The 20045-nt window shown below is 33.0% G+C and overlaps 2 protein-coding genes and 1 long non-coding RNA gene across 3 annotated transcripts; all 3 read left to right on the top strand.

Annotated features, from left to right (window-relative positions):
* Nucleotides 1-2335: 2335 nt before the first annotated feature.
* Nucleotides 2336-12013, top strand: LOC100793264 (aconitate hydratase, cytoplasmic). The gene is made up of 20 exons (XM_003527445.5): nucleotides 2336-2777; nucleotides 3524-3628; nucleotides 3807-3967; nucleotides 4074-4166; nucleotides 4877-5062; nucleotides 5161-5322; nucleotides 5505-5649; nucleotides 5755-5897; nucleotides 5983-6039; nucleotides 6152-6231; nucleotides 6341-6416; nucleotides 7276-7461; nucleotides 7636-7703; nucleotides 7815-7933; nucleotides 8183-8304; nucleotides 9151-9249; nucleotides 9756-10235; nucleotides 10768-10866; nucleotides 10984-11226; nucleotides 11472-12013. Exons 1-20 carry the CDS (start codon nucleotides 2531-2533, stop codon nucleotides 11538-11540), a joined length of 2940 nt encoding a protein of 979 aa, XP_003527493.1. The 5' UTR covers nucleotides 2336-2530; the 3' UTR covers nucleotides 11541-12013.
* Nucleotides 12014-13126: 1113 nt separating this feature from the next.
* On the top strand, nucleotides 13127-17136 carry LOC100527396 (succinate dehydrogenase subunit 3-like). Its single transcript, NM_001248559.3, has 5 exons — nucleotides 13127-13375; nucleotides 13742-13833; nucleotides 16106-16195; nucleotides 16282-16721; nucleotides 16889-17136. Exons 1-4 carry the CDS (start codon nucleotides 13219-13221, stop codon nucleotides 16675-16677), a joined length of 735 nt encoding a protein of 244 aa, NP_001235488.2. The 5' UTR covers nucleotides 13127-13218; the 3' UTR covers nucleotides 16678-16721; nucleotides 16889-17136.
* Nucleotides 17137-18178: 1042 nt separating this feature from the next.
* On the top strand, nucleotides 18179-18808 carry LOC121175090 (uncharacterized). Its single transcript, XR_005892113.1, has 2 exons — nucleotides 18179-18377; nucleotides 18586-18808. It is a non-coding gene; the product is annotated as an uncharacterized lncRNA (long non-coding RNA).
* Nucleotides 18809-20045: the final 1237 nt, after the last annotated feature.

Genomic DNA, 20045 nt, shown 5'->3' with positions numbered 1-20045 from the left:
CCTGGAAAGTTCTTCACAAATATGTTGAGACACCTCAACCAACATATTTGTACCAATATAGCTAGTGAAATAATTTTAATGAACATGATAATAAACTACTAACAATAGTTACACTAGCAGCATTACTAAATAAAAACCTGAAATAATTCAACCCAAATTTAATGGGAACATTAAAAATGATACTAATATACTAGGTGCATCGAGAAGGACAACCTTAATCCGAGAGGTAGTAAAATGATACTATGATGAATTAGATAATTACTTTTTATATATATCATAAAAGATTATATAATATACTGATAAATTAGATAATTATTTATTGTACATAGGACCACAGATAAAAAAAATGTAGAGAAATGTCAACGTTTGTGCTGGGCACCCTGCCCCCAGGGCCGTGTGTAAGAATTTTAGGGCCGAAAGCAAACCTTTTATTTAAAAAAAATCTAACTTTTTAAAAAGACCGAATGTAAAATTGATAATAACTTTATGTCTTTAAAAGATTTTTTATTTATTTTGAAGATGAAGAAAACTTAAAGACAGAAAAATGACACAGTCAAGAAATAAAAATATTAAATTTTATATAGTATATATATCCCTTGGTCTTTTTTCTAAATAACTAGTAGTTATTAAAATTGAAAATAGGTAAAGTTCACCGGATAGCATTTTCAACAGTAAAATAATTTTAATTCTCATTAATTGATTGTTATTAATATAACATTGTTTCAATGCGATTAACTGGTATATAGCTCATTAATTTATTATTACAAATTTTAAAAACCTAACAAAATTCCACCTCGTTTTATCATAGCAAAATAAAAAAAATCTTTTTTTTTTTAAAAAAGAAACAAAAAATTAAGATTACGCAACCTATTTGAGAGAGCTGACTTAGAAATAATCAACGTTGTATATAGGGCACTTTGCATTAGACAAACTAAAATTAAATGTACTTTGTCGTCTTTCTATTAATCTGATTTGGTTTGATATATAGGGGCATCTAATATAGAGGTTAGTTACGTCTACGACAACTTTATAATTGATCCTAGAAATAGAATGAATTATCAATTACTCAAGAATGCATAAATATTAAATGATGCACGATTCTTTTTATTTTTTACATTTAAAATAATTTGTAAAGTCAAATGTAAAATATGTTTTTAAATAATCTTAATTAAGAATCACAATAATATTATCACTGACATTTAGCTTTTGAAATTTAAATAAAAGAAATAACAGACAATAAAATATAATAATAATATTTAATTAGTCAAAAACTAATTCAGTTTGATTAAATAAAACGTGTAAATGAGTATTATAAATCTTTTAATGTTATTTTTGATTTTTATAGATAAAAAATTAATCAAAATTTCGATTTCAATATTATCATTCAATAATTCTTTCAAAGTATTTATTTGATGTGCCCCAAAAATTTAGTAGTACTTTTTTTTTTTCATTTTAACTTATATCACTTATGGAGCATATAAAAACATTTATACACGTTAATTATGGGAATAAAATTACAAATTATGGACATAAATAATAAATAGCAATGCATTAATAATATTATTTTTATATATTTTCTTCTAACCATAAACGTTATAATCATTTTCTTAACTTTTAAATTATCCTTTTAGTTAAGGAGGTTTAACTTCTTAATTGATTGAATAAAATATATAAATTATTGTAAAATTCTATCTTACATTTTCTAGAATAAAAGAAAATCCTTTTATTCTTTATCATTACTACAACTTTTTTTTTTAGTCTTTTATAGTTTAGAAATCTAATTTTAGTTCTTAAATTTATAATTTCTAGCCTTTTAGTTATGATCGTTTAAAAACTGTTAAATCCATATCCTTAAAAACTATTATAAAATTAAAATTATCTATTTTTTTCACAGTTTTAATATAATTTATATATTAAAAAATATTCATGATTATAAATTTTAGTTATATAAATAAATACTTATATTATTTATTACACAAACTAAAATATTAGCTAAACACTTAAACTCAATTCTTCATAATAATAAACATTAACAAGCTCTCAACTCATCGTTACATTAAATATAATTATTTTTTTCATAAATTATGGAAACTATATTATGTGTCACACAGAGATTAAATAAAATCATAAACAACGTTGATTCAAAGTATCTATTAATTTCTCTTTTTCTATGCACTTTTTTTATTGATTAAAATTTATTAAAAAAATACATTTTTGATAAATCTTACTTTTTTTAACTAAAGAGTCTCTATCTTAATTTCATATACTTTTAAAAAGGGTACTTGGTAGACAAGTAGCATAGTTTATGTCACCTCACAGTAGTAGTTAATAGAACTCAGCCTCAATGTTGCCATTGCTATAACATCCCAATCAATTGTCATCACGAAGGCACGCAGCCCTAGTTCAAATTCACACACCCTTCCATCTCTCTATCGTTGTCGTTGCAGCAAAAGACGCCACAAAACAAAACCGCCACCACCCATCCTTATCCTTCCTGCCTCCGAATGCGTGATCACTGATCGTCACCAACATGTATATAACAACGGTCTCTTCGCTCCTCAGAGCAACCAGGCCTAAACTCTTCTTTCCCTCTCCTTCTCCTTCTAGAACCTTCGCTTCCCGCACTTCTTCCTTCTCCGCCGCTCCTTCCCTCCTCCGCTGCTCCGTTCCGCGCTGGAGCCACCGCCTCCATTCCACCTCTCCGCTCTCTCCCCGTCCTCCGATCACCGCCGTCGCTCCCGTCGTCGAACGCTTCCATCGCCAAATCGCTACCATGGGTGCTTCACAACTCCTTTCTCTCACAATTTTTGAAGCGTTTCCTTTCTTTTAATTTTTTATTCTTAGGAATTGAAGAAAATGTGAGAGAATTCATAACAACTCACGCACCTACTCAACCAAGTCACTCAGCTAGACCCTTTGGCTTTTATTTTATTTTTTTGACCTCTTATTTGTTAATTTTTCCATTTACGTTTTGAATTTTGCATTTTCGTATCTATTCTTTTGTATTCTGTTTAGCTTTCCTATTCGAGTATGCGTTGACCGTTGTAGTGATTTCCCCCCCCAGTTTTTTAAAAGAATAAATGATATATCCACCTTCTGTGTAAATGTTTTTTTACACTAAACCGTCGTCTAATCATACACTATCATATATGATAATATTGCCCCACCTTTGTATACGCTCATGATTCTGACGAAGATTTGTCCAATTTGTCCCTGTTTTCGGTAGAGGCAACTTGGTACAAATATCATGGTCAACAAAAAAAAAATGATAAGATCGTTGACTTTTACAGAAAAAAAAGAAAATTTCTTATTGATAGCCATTAGCAAGTGTAAAAACTTTTACATGTGACAGTGTATGTCTATTAAACTCTTTAAAATCAAGGATATAATGTATCTCGTTTGGTTGAGTGAGTAGTGTAATTTGCATTATCTTGCTGTCATTGTGTGAATTTATATTTATAATGCGCGAGTATGTTTCTAATGTCTAGTGCTGAATTTTGTGTTCTATTATTGTTCATTTCAGCCAATGAAAATCCTTTCAAAGGAAACTTGACCAGTCTCCCAAAGCCTGGTGGCGGCGAGTTTGGAAAGTTCTACAGTCTTCCTTCTCTCAATGATCCGAGAATTGGTAATTTGCTAACTTTGCTTAGCCTGATTTTGTTCATGGTTTGAACATGTTATTTGTTAAATGTGATGGAGTCTTGATTAAAATACATGATGTTGGTACTTTCATGTTTGTTTTATCTTGTGTTGTGTGTGACAGTTTTGTTACTGATGGTATCAACTTTTTTGCCTGTATAAAACAGACAGGTTACCATATTCCATCAGAATTCTCCTTGAATCTGCCATTCGTAATTGTGACAATTTTCAAGTCAAAAAAGAAGATGTTGAGAAGATTCTCGACTGGGAAAATAATTCTACGAAGCAAGTTGAAATTCCTTTCAAGCCCGCTCGTGTTCTCTTGCAGGTATCTTGTTAACTTCTGGAACCTGGATATATTGAAATAGCTATGCTAGGCATGGGTGATAATGAGTAATATGTTTTGTTCTTTTGAACTTATTTCCTTTCCCCAGGATTTTACTGGAGTCCCGGCTGTTGTTGACCTGGCCTGCATGCGTGATGCTATGAATAAGCTTGGCAGTGATTCAAATAAGATCAACCCTCTGGTATGCTTCTTTCGTACTCTAGCATGTGCTTTTGCTCTGTATAAATTCATTGATCACAATCACCAAAGAGATTTCAAATTTTTAACTCTACATCAGGGAGTAATACATGTACTTTGAACTCATAATTCCTTCTGTAATATTACATCTTATTTGTTATTCACAATAAAAAAAGTTTTGAATCTCCTTCATTTAAGAAAAATTAGCTTTTATCTAGATGTAGCCATTTATGCCATCTTTTTATTATAGCTGCTAAAAGTTCTGTAATTGATAGTATCTGAAAAATAATATATCTAGTTGCCCTAGTTTATTTTTATAGCTTTTGGTGGAGTTTGGCAATCTTTTTATAAGGGTCAGAACTAATCAAGATAGAACTAGTATCTTAAATGTCAAATTATACTTACATGTCTAAAATTTGATTAATTTAATGACAAATATTGTGTGGTGAATCATTTTTGAAATTGTAGACAGTAGAGGAAGAAGAGGAGACTAGTGGGGAAAACTTCATATAAATAAAACATGATGGAAATTCTTCTAAACTAGTTTGACTTAAATGTACTTCAAAGTTTGAGTGACTACCCGCACAAAATTTGTCAACTAACTCCATTTTCTATGTAGTTATTGGGTTTGAGAAAACACCGTATTAGACATATTTTTCTTATAGTTTATGCTTGTTAGAAGTACTCTAACTTCTAAGCTATAATTGTGGACAGGTTCCTGTGGATCTTGTCATTGATCATTCAGTTCAAGTTGACGTTACAAGGTCAGATAATGCAGTGCAGGCCAATATGGAGCTTGAATTTCAGAGAAACAAGGAGAGGTTTGCTTTTCTTAAATGGGGGTCAACTGCATTCCTTAACATGCTTGTTGTTCCTCCTGGTTCGGGTATAGTACATCAGGTAAGTTTGGAAACAAAAATGCAAAATGATTTCATGGAATTTAATTGTTCTTTTTATCATTAATGTTGGGGACTTGTGGTTGATGTCTGGAATTCCAGGTCAATCTTGAATATCTTGGAAGGGTTGTATTCAACAATGAGGGCCTACTCTATCCTGACAGTGTAGTTGGGACTGATTCACATACAACTATGATAGACGGGCTTGGTGTTGCTGGATGGGGAGTTGGAGGTATTGAAGCTGAGGCAGCAATGCTTGGTCAGGTAAATTACCCTGTGATCTTGATATATAAACATGTATTGCCATGAATGCCAATCTTAATTCTATTCAAAACACGACTGATTAATGAATTTTGATGGCGTATATGACTCTCTAGAAGTGTTTATTTATTTTCTTTATCTTGAAGTGTGATGATTGATTTGCTGTGTGCTATGATACTTAACAGCCTCTGAGCATGGTTTTGCCTGGTGTTGTTGGGTTCAAGTTATCTGGAAAACTACACAATGGTGTTACAGCAACAGATTTAGTTCTAACTGTGACTCAAATTCTCAGAAAGCATGGTGTTGTGGGGAAATTTGTTGAATTTTATGGTAATTAAATTCTCTTGAGGCCTACTGTTGCATATTTTTTCCTTCCTTTTTCCAACTTATAGTGATTGTCCTTGCTGATTAATAGTTATTTGCTTTGTTCTCTAGGTGATGGTATGGGTGAATTATCTTTGGCTGACAGGGCCACTATTGCCAATATGTCTCCTGAATATGGTGCCACCATGGGCTTCTTCCCTGTGGATCATGTTACATTACAGTATCTCAAGTTAACAGGAAGAAGTGATGAGACTGTAAGTACCATATATCAAACTCATTTATTATATTCTGATGTGAAGTGCTTATAGATCTATTGATCTTCATTTTGTCTTGATTCAGGTGGCCATGATAGAGTCTTATCTCAGGGCAAACAAACTGTTTGTTGACTATAATGAGGTAATATTAGTAGAATGCCATTGCCCTATACACTTATCCTTTTTAACAAAATGACATATGCATACATATATGTTGGAGGTATACAATGCTAATTTATTTTCAATAAATTCAGCCGCAACAAGACAGAGTGTATTCATCATATCTTGAATTAAACCTTTCTGATGTTGAACCATGCATTTCAGGACCAAAGAGGTAAGATCCTGTATCTTTCATGTGTTTCCCTGTATTGCTATGTAGGTTTTATTTCAACTTTTATCCTATTAACAATGTAATAATTCATACTAAATGATATTCTTTGTAGACCACATGATCGGGTACCTTTGAAAGAAATGAAGGCCGACTGGCATGCTTGTCTTGATAACAAAGTTGGGTTTAAGGTTAGTAATAATGTGATATTAAAAAACCTTATTTTTTTATGTTTTGGTCTTATAAGAAGAAAAATTAATTCTGTAGTCTATATGTTAAATTAACTGTTGATAGTTGTAAGAAAAATTGCTATTTCCTACCCATTTGTTTTTGTGATAAAATGCTAATTGGGTTCTCAGTCTCACTTTCAGTATTTGTCTGCTGTAATGGACAAACTAATAGTATTGCTTCATTGTCCATGGTTGCTTACATGGATTTTCATAGTTGAAATTGTTACTTCTAATACAAATTGGTTTTCTCACACGAACTTAAAATCATTTTGTTAAAATAACTAAACATAAAACATCAACACTTTTTCTCAATTTTTTAAAAATTGTTTAACGTCATTTGCAAACATCTTTAGAATATACATGGCCCGTTTTTTTAATGCTTCATCAACTTACTCAATGCCCAAAGCAGTTGATATCTTACTAATATCGGGGTCTTCATCAACATCAGTTCTGTTCCATTCACCTGTTCATTATATTTATCAACTTTTGGTGGCTCTCACTAGCTTGAGCACCAAGCTATTAGTGACCACTTATGCATGATATGTTTTCTGGCCTTTGAAAAAGTCAAGACTCGTTCATTCTTATCTATGACTCATGTTCCTATTTTTGCAAGACTTTGTTCTGGGGACCTTAACAGCAGCAATGATGTCAAAATGAGTGTTTGGGAGATCCATGTAAATGGCTGGAGGGGATCTCCCACAGTATAAGACATTTTTTCTTCATTGTAATTGAATATGCAGAAGTGTAATCATCCATGTTTCATTGACTGTTGTCTGATGAGAACCTTATATAAATATAAGATACTGCATTTCATATACAGGGATTTGCTATACCAAAAGAGGCACAAGGAAAAGTTGCAAAATTTGATTTCCATGGGCAGCCAGCAGAGCTCAAGCATGGCAGTGTTGTGATTGCTGCAATCACAAGCTGTACAAATACATCAAACCCAAGTGTAATGCTTGGTGCTGGTCTTGTTGCAAAAAAGGCTCATGAGCTTGGTTTGAAGGTTAGGCACTTATAGAATAATATCAAAAACTGTAACAGTGCTACTTCTCTCCTTTTCAGGATGGAGTCCTTATCTTCTGGTGTCTTTTTTCGCTTAGCATAATAAAAGGAAAAGATTGTGTGGTTCTTTTCTTTTCTTGATTCTAATTGTTTACTGTTTTCACTGTTTTGCCAGGTCAAGCCTTGGGTTAAAACAAGTCTTGCTCCAGGCTCTGGAGTTGTTACAAAATATCTACTCCAGAGGTATTTTGTGCTTCTTATGCAGTGATTTGTATTATAATGTAGTCACTTCCCCTCTGCACAAATTAGGGAAAATATATTCTAATTTTGTATTTGTTTCTGTTTTATTGGCAGTGGACTGCAAAAATATCTAAATGAACAAGGTTTTCATATTGTTGGATTTGGCTGTACTACATGTATTGGCAATTCAGGAGAGCTGGATGAGTCCGTTGCTTCTGCCATCTCAGAAAATGGTCATATTTTGTAACAAAATACAACTTGAACTGAAGCTGATTTCTCTGCAACACTTACTTTTCTTAGATAATTATTTTCTTGATTGTAACTTTTAGATATCCTACCAGTCTCCTAGACACACTGATATATATTAGCTTCCTCAAATATTTTTTTTCTTCTTTTTTATACCTTTAGATACCCTTCTAGTCTCCTAGACATATTCTGCTTTATATTGCCTTGTTGATTTCATTTTTTGTGTTATGATGCAGACGTTGTAGCAGCTGCTGTGTTGTCTGGGAACCGTAATTTTGAGGGTCGAGTACATGCATTGACAAGAGCTAACTACCTTGCTTCTCCTCCTCTAGTTGTTGCTTATGCTCTTGCTGGCACGGTATGTATGTCTAATTCATAATCATAATGTGTATATAATTTGTTTTTTGGTTCTTTCTTTTTCTATAATATTATCTGATTTTCTTCTCTCTTTGTAAAGGGTAATAGTTATTTGATTCATTCTTTGTAAGTAAATAAACAGACAAATCATAAAATTATTGCAGGCTACTCACAAGCTGTTGAGTCTATTGACTGCTAGTTAGTTACACAATCTGCATCATTCTCATTTGTATGTCTGAATAAGCAGACTTGACTATGTGTAATGTATTTGGACTCAAGTAGATTACAAATGCTTTGTACAATCCTTTCTAGTTTTCTCATAACCAATATGGTGGCTTTTATCTAACTTTTTTGGATACGTAATCCAGAAGTCTAATTATGGACTCAAACATACAATAATAATTGCACGTGTGTGCATATGAAACATTAAGGACCTGTTTGGTTTGATAAAAAAATTTCTGTTTTCATTTTTCTTCAAAAATAATTGCAAAAAATGCCACTTTGTTTTATGTTTTCAAAAATTTGTACAAGCATGGAAAACAATAAAATCCTGTTTTCTCAAATCAAATAGGCACTACTATTTTGGTCTTTGTTTTTGTGTAGAGAAAAAGTGTCTGACCATGAAATTTGGTATTCATATATTTTTTCCTGACAGTGACAGATAATGTAATATCATGAACTAATATTTTTCCAATTTTCAAATGTTCTTTTATTTATTGACTGTAAGAATTATTAGAACCTTCTTTAGTTGGAAGGATACTTATTTTATTTATTTTTATTGAAATGATGATGAAATTTAAGTTAAAAAAATAAAACCTTCATATATACCTTTGGGTCAAATTTCCAGGTTGACATTGACTTTGAGAAGGAGCCAATTGGGACAGGGAAAGATGGAAAGAATGTCTACTTGGGGGATATCTGGCCATCTACTGAAGAAATTGCTGAGGTAATTGATGCCTAATTTTGATAATTCTAAGCACACTCAACTTCTGGATTTTTTTTTTAATTTATAAAACTAAGGAATTTACACAGAAACAGTGAATACCTCTTGGACACCAGAAGGATATACTAGTAATTGTAGTGAATAAAAATGCAAGAAAATATCCACCAATTGCCAGAATCAAGTCCAACCCCACACATTTGCTGAAATTTGCATCAAAATTCTCATCCCCCCCTATAACTAGCTTTGCTAGCTCCTATCCTTCTCTCTCTTTCCATTTCTGTTACTAACTTCCTCATCGAGATCCTTCATGTGTCCCTTTATTCTTTCTAGTGGAAACCTTTCAAGTCCAAGGCCCTTGACTAATTTGCTCTACCAATTCGTCCATGCCGTCATATCCTCTACCTGGTTTGGAGTGTGTGGACTATCAAATTTGCGTAATATATAAAATTTAGTCTAAATATACTATGTCATATATTGCAAAATTAACTTTGGGTGACTTTTATTTGTAGGTTGTCCAATCCAGTGTGTTGCCTGACATGTTCCGAAGTACATACGAGGCTATTACCAAAGGGAACCCAATGTGGAATCAACTACAAGTTCCTGCTGATGCTCTGTACTCATGGGATCCCAACTCAACATATATCCATGAACCCCCATACTTCAAGAACATGACAATGGATCCTCCTGGACCTCATGGTGTAAAAGATGCTTATTGCCTGCTGAATTTTGGTGACAGTATAACCACTGATCATATTTCTCCAGCCGGAAGCATTCACAAGGATAGTCCTGCTGCCAAATACCTTGTTGAGCGTGGGGTGGAACGCAAGGACTTCAATTCTTATGGAAGTCGTCGTGGCAATGATGAGGTGATGGCAAGGGGAACTTTTGCCAACATTCGCCTTGTTAACAAGCTCTTGAAAGGGGAAGTTGGTCCAAAGACAGTTCACATTCCAACAGGGGAAAAGCTTTACGTGTTTGATGCAGCAACGGTGAGTTATGTCCTCCTATGTCCTACTCAAATATGGCATGTTTTTATTTACTGCTTTTGAGCTTTTCCAATGGCAAAACATACTGTATTAGTGTATTCTATAAATATTTTCTGGTGATGATGATTTTCTTTATTTTCAAAATACTAGCAGAAAATGTTTTTTTGACATTTTTTTTAATTACTACACTTCTAAGAAATTCGTTTACTTTCATACATGTATCAACTATCGAGTATTGCTTGTTCCAATAGATAACAGAGACTTTTAGTTATAAGCACTGCAAAGCTTGATATTCTGACTAGGGCAGCTGAACATTATCTCATGATTTGGTAGCAATCCTTTAATGACGTGGTGGAGGGCGTTATTGTGGCTCTAAAATCTAAATCCCCTGCATATTATGCATTAAATACAATTCCATTTTTTCTTCTTTCTCTCTCTTTCTAAAGAAAAAAGAGAATTAGTGAATCCCATTGACCATCATTAATTTTAGCTCTGTTTGAGTTTCTAATTCCCTGGAGTTGTTCTCTCATGGCAGAGATACATGGCTTCTGGGCAAGACACCATTGTGCTGGCTGGAGCTGAATATGGCAGTGGAAGCTCTAGAGATTGGGCTGCCAAGGGTCCAATGCTACTGGTGAGTTCCTTTATATATTATAATAACTTGCGATTAAATTGAATTTCCTATTTTTCTTTCTTAAAGCATAAAGGTTAATATTCCTGGTGGCTGATGACAATTGCATTTCAACAATAGGGAGTCAAAGCTGTGATAGCCAAGAGTTTCGAGAGAATTCATCGTAGTAACTTGGTAGGAATGGGTATCATTCCTCTTTGCTTCAAACCCGGTGAGGATGCGGACACATTGGGATTAACTGGTCATGAACGTTATTCAATTGACCTACCAAGTAAAATCAGTGAGATTAGGCCTGGCCAAGATGTGACAGTCACAACCGATAATGGAAAATCTTTCACCTGCACAGTACGCTTTGACACTGAGGTAGTTTAAGCTTTTCATTGATCTATTTTTAGAACCTTTTATCGTGGTTGCTTACTAAAGCTACTTGCTCCCATGATAACCTTTGGATTAGTGTGTAACATTTTATTTATCGGCAAATATTAATTATTAATTTTTGTTAGTAGGGAGGATCAAACCCATGACCTTTCCTCCCTCTCCTCTTTCTTATCCATCCAATCAACCTTATATCTTCATTGGTGTGTAACATAACACTGTTGTATTTTCAGGTCGAACTTGATTACTTCAACCATGGAGGCATACTTCCATATGTCATAAGGAACCTCATTAAGCAGTGAAGGCCATTGTCGATGGAAAATTCCAAGGTCATTGTCCCAGTATGCTTTTAAAGTTGTAAAATGTGAGAATAATTTTCCCAGAGATAGGAAAAGATCCCCTTTTCTAGAGGGAGATTTTGACACCAGACCAGTAAACAGTGATTCATTTGATTGTGCTATAACACAGCCCCTTGAAAATGGGGACAATTGTGTAAAGCCGACTTGAAGTGTGAACCCTGCCAATTGCGCGCGGCACTTGGTCTGCTAAGTTGCTAAGTATAGTGTTTAAGGTAGTAAAAATTTCTTTCTTTTCAAGGCTTCCGCTTGGATATTCAATGAAAAGCTGAGTATAGTAGAACAATACGTAGAGAATAGAATAAGATTGAGTTTGAATGAAAGGTTAGGTTAGAAATTTAAGTTTGAATAATTTCATTCTGTGAACGTTTGTAAAAGCAACTCTCATTTTTTCTATCAAATTGAGTTTTAGGGTAAAACTATGGCAAAATTTGAAATTGTCTTAAGAAGCATATTACCTCTATACTTTATAGTTTATAGTGATTAATATGCTAAGGAATTTGAGGAAGCTTATGTTTTATTATAATTTTTCTTATAAAGATTAACTTGTATGGATGCTTGCACACCTTATACCATAGTAATCAAACTCGACTTGGTTGGTTCGACTTATTGATTCAGGAATCAAACACTAATTAGTTCGAGTTGTTAAATAAATCGATGATGGAATAGATATGTATGATCTGATTTGACTAAGCACCTTATGAAACGGATGAGTCATCTTATGAAATCGATGGGTAACTGTGACTTGATGATTCATGTATTTTTGGTATTTTCTTTACAGTAAAATAATTTAAAAAATTCAATTTATGTCATGTTAGTTTTATTATTAACAAATGCAATTCTACTATAAATTAAAATATTATTTAATTTAACAACTAATTTTATTTTATATTGTTAATTTTTTTATAAAATAGAAATGCAAAAGAGTTTCGAGCAAGAAGGGTTAAGATAATTAATACTTAAAATTTAGAGATGTGATTTATATATAATAATTTAATTAATTGGACTAAAATATTCCTATTTGTATTGATAAACAATTAATTAGAAGAAAGAACATACATAAGAGTATTAATAACAAGAATAATGTCATTAATGAATATTTAAATTCATATGTTCATCAATTAATTATTAGGCATTCATTTATTATATTTTTAATTCATATATTAGAGATGCCATAAGCATAAGCAATTTAATACAACATTATCTTGTGTTTATTTTTTTCTCCAAGTAGGTATTATATTTCAATTTTAAATTTATCTCTTTTTTCTCTCTCTTATGTATAATTTGTTGAAGTATGGTTTATCCAAAGGAATGAAAAGAAAATGAACCAAGATGGAAATTTTAAATCCAAGTCAAGTGTAAAAATATAAATCTCATATTATTTTAAAATTCATTTATCTCATTTTTTCAGCTCTAGCTCTCAACACACTGACAAGAAAGAAAGAGTGTTGCTTGTAAAAAAAAAAAAATGAGAGCATGGTGACGTGGCACGTAGCCCTAGTTCACGTTGGTTCTCCACACGCCCGAGAAAAATCACCAACTTCACCCCCACTCGATCTCACTAGTCGCTTTCTCTTCTCTCGTCCCGCAAGTATTCCTCCAATCTCCGTCGATCACCACCACCATGTCGTGGCTCCTCCGATCCACCAAGTCTAAGTTCCTCTCTTCCTCTTCCTCTTCTTCTCTTTCTAGAACCTTCCCCTCTCTCCCTCGCCCTCAGATTGGAGCCATCTCTCCCCTCCCCGATCTCTTCCACCGCAACACCGCCACCATGCCTTTCGGTGCTTCACCTTTCCCCCTCACTTTTTTTTTTTTTTTTCAATTCGTTTATTCGTTGCTTTTTATCTCATCAAATCCATTAAGCTATTTTCCTTTTTTTTATTTATTTAACTTCCGTTCTGATAACGACGTAAATTGAGGAAACAGAAATAAATAGGTTATCGGTAATAATCACGCGAAGAGAGTAAATAGGTTATCAGTCTTGATTTTTTCTAATTGAGGATTTTCTTTATTCGCGTTTCGTAGATTTGGTGGAATCGTGTGATTTGTGTTGCTTTACGAGCTTAAATTTGTTTCTAATAGCTGGAGCTGAGAATTTCTTTTTTCTTCTGATTTGGTCGTTTCTTTTGATGCTAATGCCGTTTCAGCGAAGGAAAACGCTTCCGGTGGAAACTTGACCGGTCTTCCCAAAGTTCCCGCGAATAAGCTTGGCAGTGATTCTGATGCGACCAATTCTTCGGTATGCGTCTTTCTCGTGTCGCTTGCTTGTGCTTGTTGTTCCCTGTGAAGTAACTGATAAAGAAATTTCAAATACTATGTTTTATGTACCTTTAACTTGTAGTAATTGCGCTTGTGTAAAGTAATGATAGCAATACCGACAGCACCTACCAGGCCCAAAAGGAATGTTTCGAGACCCACTTATCTGAAGGACTACAACACTTAGCACTACGAGAGAGCTTCAACAATTTAACTTATGCATAAGCTAGTTTTAGCTTTTATGGAGAAACTCATTTCATTTTTATCGAAATAGGTCCTAAGAGAAGTTGTCTTTGCTGCTGCAACTTTGATTTATTTAGATTAGTCTGATTAGATGTAACCATTTTGCTCCCTCTTTACTTTGTAGCTGCTGAAATGTTCTCAAGTTGATATAAGACTAATGGATTCTAGTCATGCATATGAAGTATTTTAGACTCAGAAGTTGAAGTTAGTTGCTGTAGTTGTCCACTAGTTCTGGTTACTATCATAACTTTTGGGGAGGTTTGGCAAAATTTGAAATCTGAAATTTGACTGGATTAACGACAAATATGAATTTGAAATTTGAAATTGTTAGAGAGAGAGAGAAAAGGAGACATGTTACTTTGATTTAAATTGCTGGTAGAAAGCAACTTCATGACAGGTTTATTTTGAGCTAGTTTCTACTATGACATTAGAACCGGTCCTTCAATTTTTGAGTGATAACCAAACCTTAAATTTCAAAACTAATTTACATCATACCTATTCATTGGGGTTTTGGTCCCCTAGACATTTTTATCTTGTATGTTATGCTTATTATCTTATATGTGGTTCTAAGCAATAAATGCTGATTGCTACTTGTTGTCATAGTAGTTAATCCTGTGCAATTGTAATACTATAGTTGCTATCAGCCTGACATAATGAGTTTTCAACTTTTCATGGCATTAATACTTCAATAGTGGATGCAACTTGTAAATGGGATGAAAAACTCCATTTGTCCTTCAAAACTGTTAACTTTGTCATTCAGGGGTGTTTGGTTGGTGGTCAATATTATCAACATCCCCCTCCCCAGTAATTGAATCAAATGGTTCAAAATGAAACCCTAGTTTTCATTGAATCTTGTCACTTTGTCAGCTCTTTGGCTGAGTGAACCACCCACATCCACTGCTTTCTGGTGCTGTCTCCGAAATTCTCTGGTGACATTGTCTGGTTTCCTGCCAATCATGGCTTCTGTGGCAACGCTCTGTTCTCTTACAGTGCTCTGTGCCTCTCTGTTCTATATCCAAGATTGTGACTGTTGGGATTTCACACATTTTTCATCTTTGATTTTAGTTGTTTGTGTTCTCTTCTGCCCTCTAAATTTTTTATTATGTCTTTAATTGATTATGTTTAATTTTTTGAGCATTTTTATACATATAATATAATTCTTTATAATTTTTCTGTAGCAGTTTCCCAATATCTGCTATCCCACTATAATGTTTTTGGGAGTAGCCATTACACACTGCCATGTGGATTGATAACTAAGATTGTTGCCATCATTGATAAAATAATATTTTGCTAAACCTTCTGCATGATGCTCTAACTAGGTTGTGATTTCTTTTTGTAGATTTTGTGGACAAAGTTTTTTTTTGTTCTATTGATGATTGTATTTGGACTAAATAGTTGCCAATAAATAGCAAGCTGTGTCAAGGGAATTAAGAGCTAGAAAAGGAAGGAGAAATTTTCTCCCCTCAACAGGGCTAGACACTAGGCAGTCTAGAGTCTAGACTCTAGACTGCCTAAACTTAAGTGATCTACTTTTAAATGTAAATTACCTAAACTGATGTGATATGATTTACTGAATTATTATCTAATAAAAATAGGAATCAGATAATAATCCTAACAGTCAGCTGGAACCAGATTTCCACACCTTTTCTTCTGTGTGTGTATCAACTATCAAGTGTTTCTTATTGCTGATAAAAAAAAAAAAGTGATTTCTTATTGCAAGCATTGCAAAACATTATGTTTTGCCAAGGACATATGGAGCTGTGAACTGTTTGTTATCTTTAGGTTCAGTGGTACTGGTACTTCCTCTTTTGAGGACACATTGAAGGTATAATTATGAATGTAAATCCACAGTCTAATCTTGCCCCAAATATAATTTTTTTGTTTCTTATCTTTTTTCTATAATACAAAAAAATTGAACTGGTGCATATCATTATACCTGAAAGTGTGGTACACAATCATTAATTTACCTCTTTTTAGTTTCTAATTCCTGTGGAATTGTTCTCCTTTGTCAGAGGTACAAAGCTTCTGGACTGAACACCAATGTGCTGGCTGGAGCTAGATATGTCTCTAGAGTTTGGGCTGCACAGGGTCAAATGCCATTGGTGAGTTCCTATATTATAAGTTATCTGTGATTGAGTTGAGCCCATTTGGCTTCTGTTACTTGGCTGATCATATTTTCATTCATTAGGGAGTCAATACTGTGATGGCTAGAAGTTTTGAGAGAAGTATGGAAGCTGGCACATTGGGAATGATTGGTCATAAACGTTTTATGAGTGACATCCCAAGTAAAACCAGTGAGACAAACCCATCTGGTTTTCGTCCGTTATCTCCTCATCTTCCTCTTTATCAGCCCCAACTTTCTTCGACCCTCTCAATTTTCAATAGAATTGCTGGAGCTTTCCTAGCTGGTGTCATTTTGGTTTTTTATATGATCTATATGAAGTTGGGTTTGGTTAGCCTCACCTATGACTCTTTCTACCAGTTCATATTTTATTCATCGAAACTCAACCTACTTGTCATGGAGATTTCTGCCTTAGCCGTGTCCTATCATCTGTATAGTGCAATTCGTCATTTATTCTTATGATTTGAATCAGCAACTGACGCCTGAACTTTAGGTTTGAACCTGAGGTAATCTACGTTGCTCTTTGATTCATGTTTAGTTTTTTGTTGTTGCAATTATTAGCGCCAGGTGTGCTCTGTAAATCAGGGTTTGCCTGGGGTTGAGTCATATTTAGCTTTTCAAAAAATATGCTTGAGGACCATTTTTCTTACACATGTATAACATGTATTTTCAGGTGGAACTTTGCATAATTCGACCTTGGAGGCATACTTCCATATGTCTGTCAGTCATAAGGAACTTCATTTAGAAATGTGATTTTGCTTAATTGTAGTTATGTATTATCGGCTTAATAATTACAATTGTGGCACAACTTAAGGAGTATTTTGCACCTGACATTCGGTCATGCTTTTTTGCTGCCCTCTCAAATTGCATGCAAGTAACTGTTGCATTTAATAAATGCATTTGAGTTTTGGTGACTCTTAACTTGTACAATTCAAGACATTATTCATTGTTTTTTTTTTTCCGGAAGAAATATGAATGAAATATAAAGTTAACTAGGAATAGTGGAAAACACATTAGAGATTTGAATAAAATCAATATGGTAGTTAGGTGAGGGGAACATTTTTTAAGGCATGAACCACTGAGGAGAAAGAACAGTAAGATGAAGACAAAAAAGCCTCAACAGCAAATGATGATTTTAAGCCTAGCCTAAATCCCCCACATTGGGCTTTAACAATCTCAAGATTCTAAAAGTGGAATTTTAACAAAAAAATAAATTCTAAAAGTGGAATATGGGGACAGCAAACTTACACGGCGATCAGTTTAAATGTGGAGATAAAGAAACTCCTCTATGCCTCTCATGGTCAAAGGCAATCAAAAGCCCTTACGTTGTGTTTGGATGAGGAACTTTATGGGGGTAAGTCTTTTTTTTAGAGAATTTAAATTGCTTAGTGGTGAAATATGCTTTTTAAAAAAAAAGTTAAAACAGTCCTTAAATCAAGGTCTACAAGAGTTTGAATTTCGAGGAACTTCCTCAATCCAAATTGAATCACGAGAAGAAAAAGCCAATCTAGAAAGGCTATGTGCAACAGTGTTTCCTATTCTTTTGGTGTGTATCAACAAAGTGTTATGTCTATGCCTCAACACTCCTGCAAAATCTCTGCTAAGTACATGTACATTGATGTTGCTGCTTGTGATTCCATGGTGAAATATGTTTAGATAGGAAATTTCGAAAGAATTAGTCATATTATATTTGTGAGGTGTATTTGTGGTGGCTGCTCAAGTAATGTGTTCATGAAAGAATTCTTTACTATGAATTTAATTAGAATATAATAATATGATGGATTTTTATATTATTATTTAATTATAAATTATTATTTTTGTATAATTAAAAATTATTAACTTTCATGATAATTATACTTATATATATACATACATAATAATTACTTTAAAAATATCAAAAGTAAATTCTAATTAATTTTGCAATATAATAATCTTTATAATAACCATGTGTCAAAACAAATCTCATTTACTATTTACATTTTTTCTTTTTCTATTATATTCTATGAATCGTTACAAACCCATTTTCTTTCTCAAAACTTCATTTAATTAAGGGAATTCAAATCCTGCACCTCCATTTCCGTTTGAAATTCCCCAACCTTAACACCTCCCACCTGTGACGGTTGCCTCCTCCCCGTTGCGCCATCGTCATGACGTCATTGAAGGTAAGTTTCTTTCTTTTTGGTGTGGGGTTGGGTTTGGGTTCTATGGGGTTCGGGTTGGTTTTTGGTGGGGATGGGTTTGCGTCCTAGAATTTCCTTTTCGGAATAGCTGTTCCGGAATTCCTGTTCTGGAATGGGTATTCCAGAATAGCCATTCTGAAACACCTGTTTGGGAATGACTATTCCAAAATAGAACCCTTGTGTATGACAGAGATGGAGAGGAAGCTCTTGGAGTTTCAAGGAGGATGAGGAAGGTATAATATATTGGGAGGTGCTTACATAAAAGGGTAGTTTTGGAATATATAAAAATTGGGAGATGCAGTCGAAACATTCTCGATGGTCTCATAATGATATAGAAGCATTTTTTCTGTATGCTACTATCAAACTCATAAGTTGCTGCAGCAATTAATGTCAATTATTATTACTATTAATTATTTTTTTGTCTTTCCCAGAATGTGTTTTCTACTTTTAACCCATCAGCATTTGGGGTACCCTGTGTGTGCTCAATCAATAATTTAGTTTTCCATGACTTGCATTTTGATCATCCAAAGTGAAATTCCCTTGACCCCGCTGGTAATACCAATTATTAATATTGATTGTCAAGTTTTTTTAGGATTACTTGCATTATTCCTGGAAAAGTAAGTTAATGACAATTGAAGTGACGGATCCGGAAACCTTATAAAGGGGTTTGAATTTTTTTTTCTTTATAATTATTTAAATGTTTAACTTTTAATAAATAATAATTAAAAAAAAAATTTACACATAAAATTTTAAAACTAATTTTTATATTATACGATGATAGGTCTTAATTGTTATTGTAATAACAGTAAACACACAATTAATTTTACACAATTTTATATTAACATTAATCATTTTTATAATAATAACATACAAAATTAATTTTATAAAAGTTTATACTAATTAACTTTCATATATATATATATATATATATATATATATATATATATATGAAAGTGTTTGTTTCAAGAAATGAAGAAAGATTTGAGTACAATGCTTCATGTGACTTGGAAGTTGTTATGGATGCTGTTCGGTACAATGCATGGACCTGGTGCAGGGCTTATATAAATGGTTTTGATCCATCATTATACGTGTGGAGTATGGGTGTTGCTAGGTGCACCCAACAGTATTTTAGATGCACTCAACATTTTCTTATTTTTCCAATTTTGCCCTTCACTCTTACAGAAGAATTTCTTCCATAAGAATTTTACAGAATAAGTTCTTCCGTAAGAGTTTTTTTTTTTTTTTTTACGGAAGAATCTCTTCCGTAGAAATCTTACGGAAGAACCATAGAAGATGCTCTTCCGTAAGAGTTTTTTTTTTTTTACGGAAGAACCTCTTCCGTAGAAATCTTATGAAAAAGCTTTTTTTTTTTTTTTTTTATTGAAGAACATCTTTCGTAAGAGCTTTAATTTTTTTTACTATTAAAAAATTTAAATATATATTAAATAATTAATGAAACATCAATAATATATATTAAATTTTGTAATAGTAAATATTTTTTATTTTTAAAAAAATATACGAATTAAATAATTCGTATGATTTATATGAAAATTAATTATCAAAAAATTTATTATTTAAATTTACATGTGCATTAAATATACATTAGAAATTTTAGTGTTATGTATAACAATATTATTTATTTTATAACAT

This window comes from Glycine max, chromosome 6, assembly GCF_000004515.6.
Source record: "Glycine max cultivar Williams 82 chromosome 6, Glycine_max_v4.0, whole genome shotgun sequence".
In the NCBI taxonomy this organism is placed as follows: Eukaryota; Viridiplantae; Streptophyta; class Magnoliopsida; order Fabales; family Fabaceae; genus Glycine; species Glycine max.
Note: the sequence above shows the minus strand (reverse complement) of the source record. Positions and strands in the feature narration are given on the sequence as shown.

What these genes read in the sequence shown, in the direction of transcription:
- LOC100793264 (XM_003527445.5), top strand. Translation starts at nt 2,531, where the DNA reads ATGTATATAACAACGGTCTCTTCGCTCCTCAGAGCAACCAGGCCTAAA. An exon ending in TCTCAATGATCCGAGAATTG is followed by an intron (nt 3,629 to 3,806) that starts GTAATTTGCTAA and finishes TGTATAAAACAG; the next exon opens with ACAGGTTACCATATTCCATC. An exon ending in CTACTGAAGAAATTGCTGAG is followed by an intron (nt 9,250 to 9,755) that starts GTAATTGATGCC and finishes TTTTATTTGTAG; the next exon opens with GTTGTCCAATCCAGTGTGTT.
- LOC100527396 (NM_001248559.3), top strand. Translation starts at nt 13,219, where the DNA reads ATGTCGTGGCTCCTCCGATCCACCAAGTCTAAGTTCCTCTCTTCCTCT. An exon ending in CACCGCCACCATGCCTTTCG is followed by an intron (nt 13,376 to 13,741) that starts GTGCTTCACCTT and finishes ATGCCGTTTCAG; the next exon opens with CGAAGGAAAACGCTTCCGGT. An exon ending in CACAGGGTCAAATGCCATTG is followed by an intron (nt 16,196 to 16,281) that starts GTGAGTTCCTAT and finishes TTCATTCATTAG; the next exon opens with GGAGTCAATACTGTGATGGC.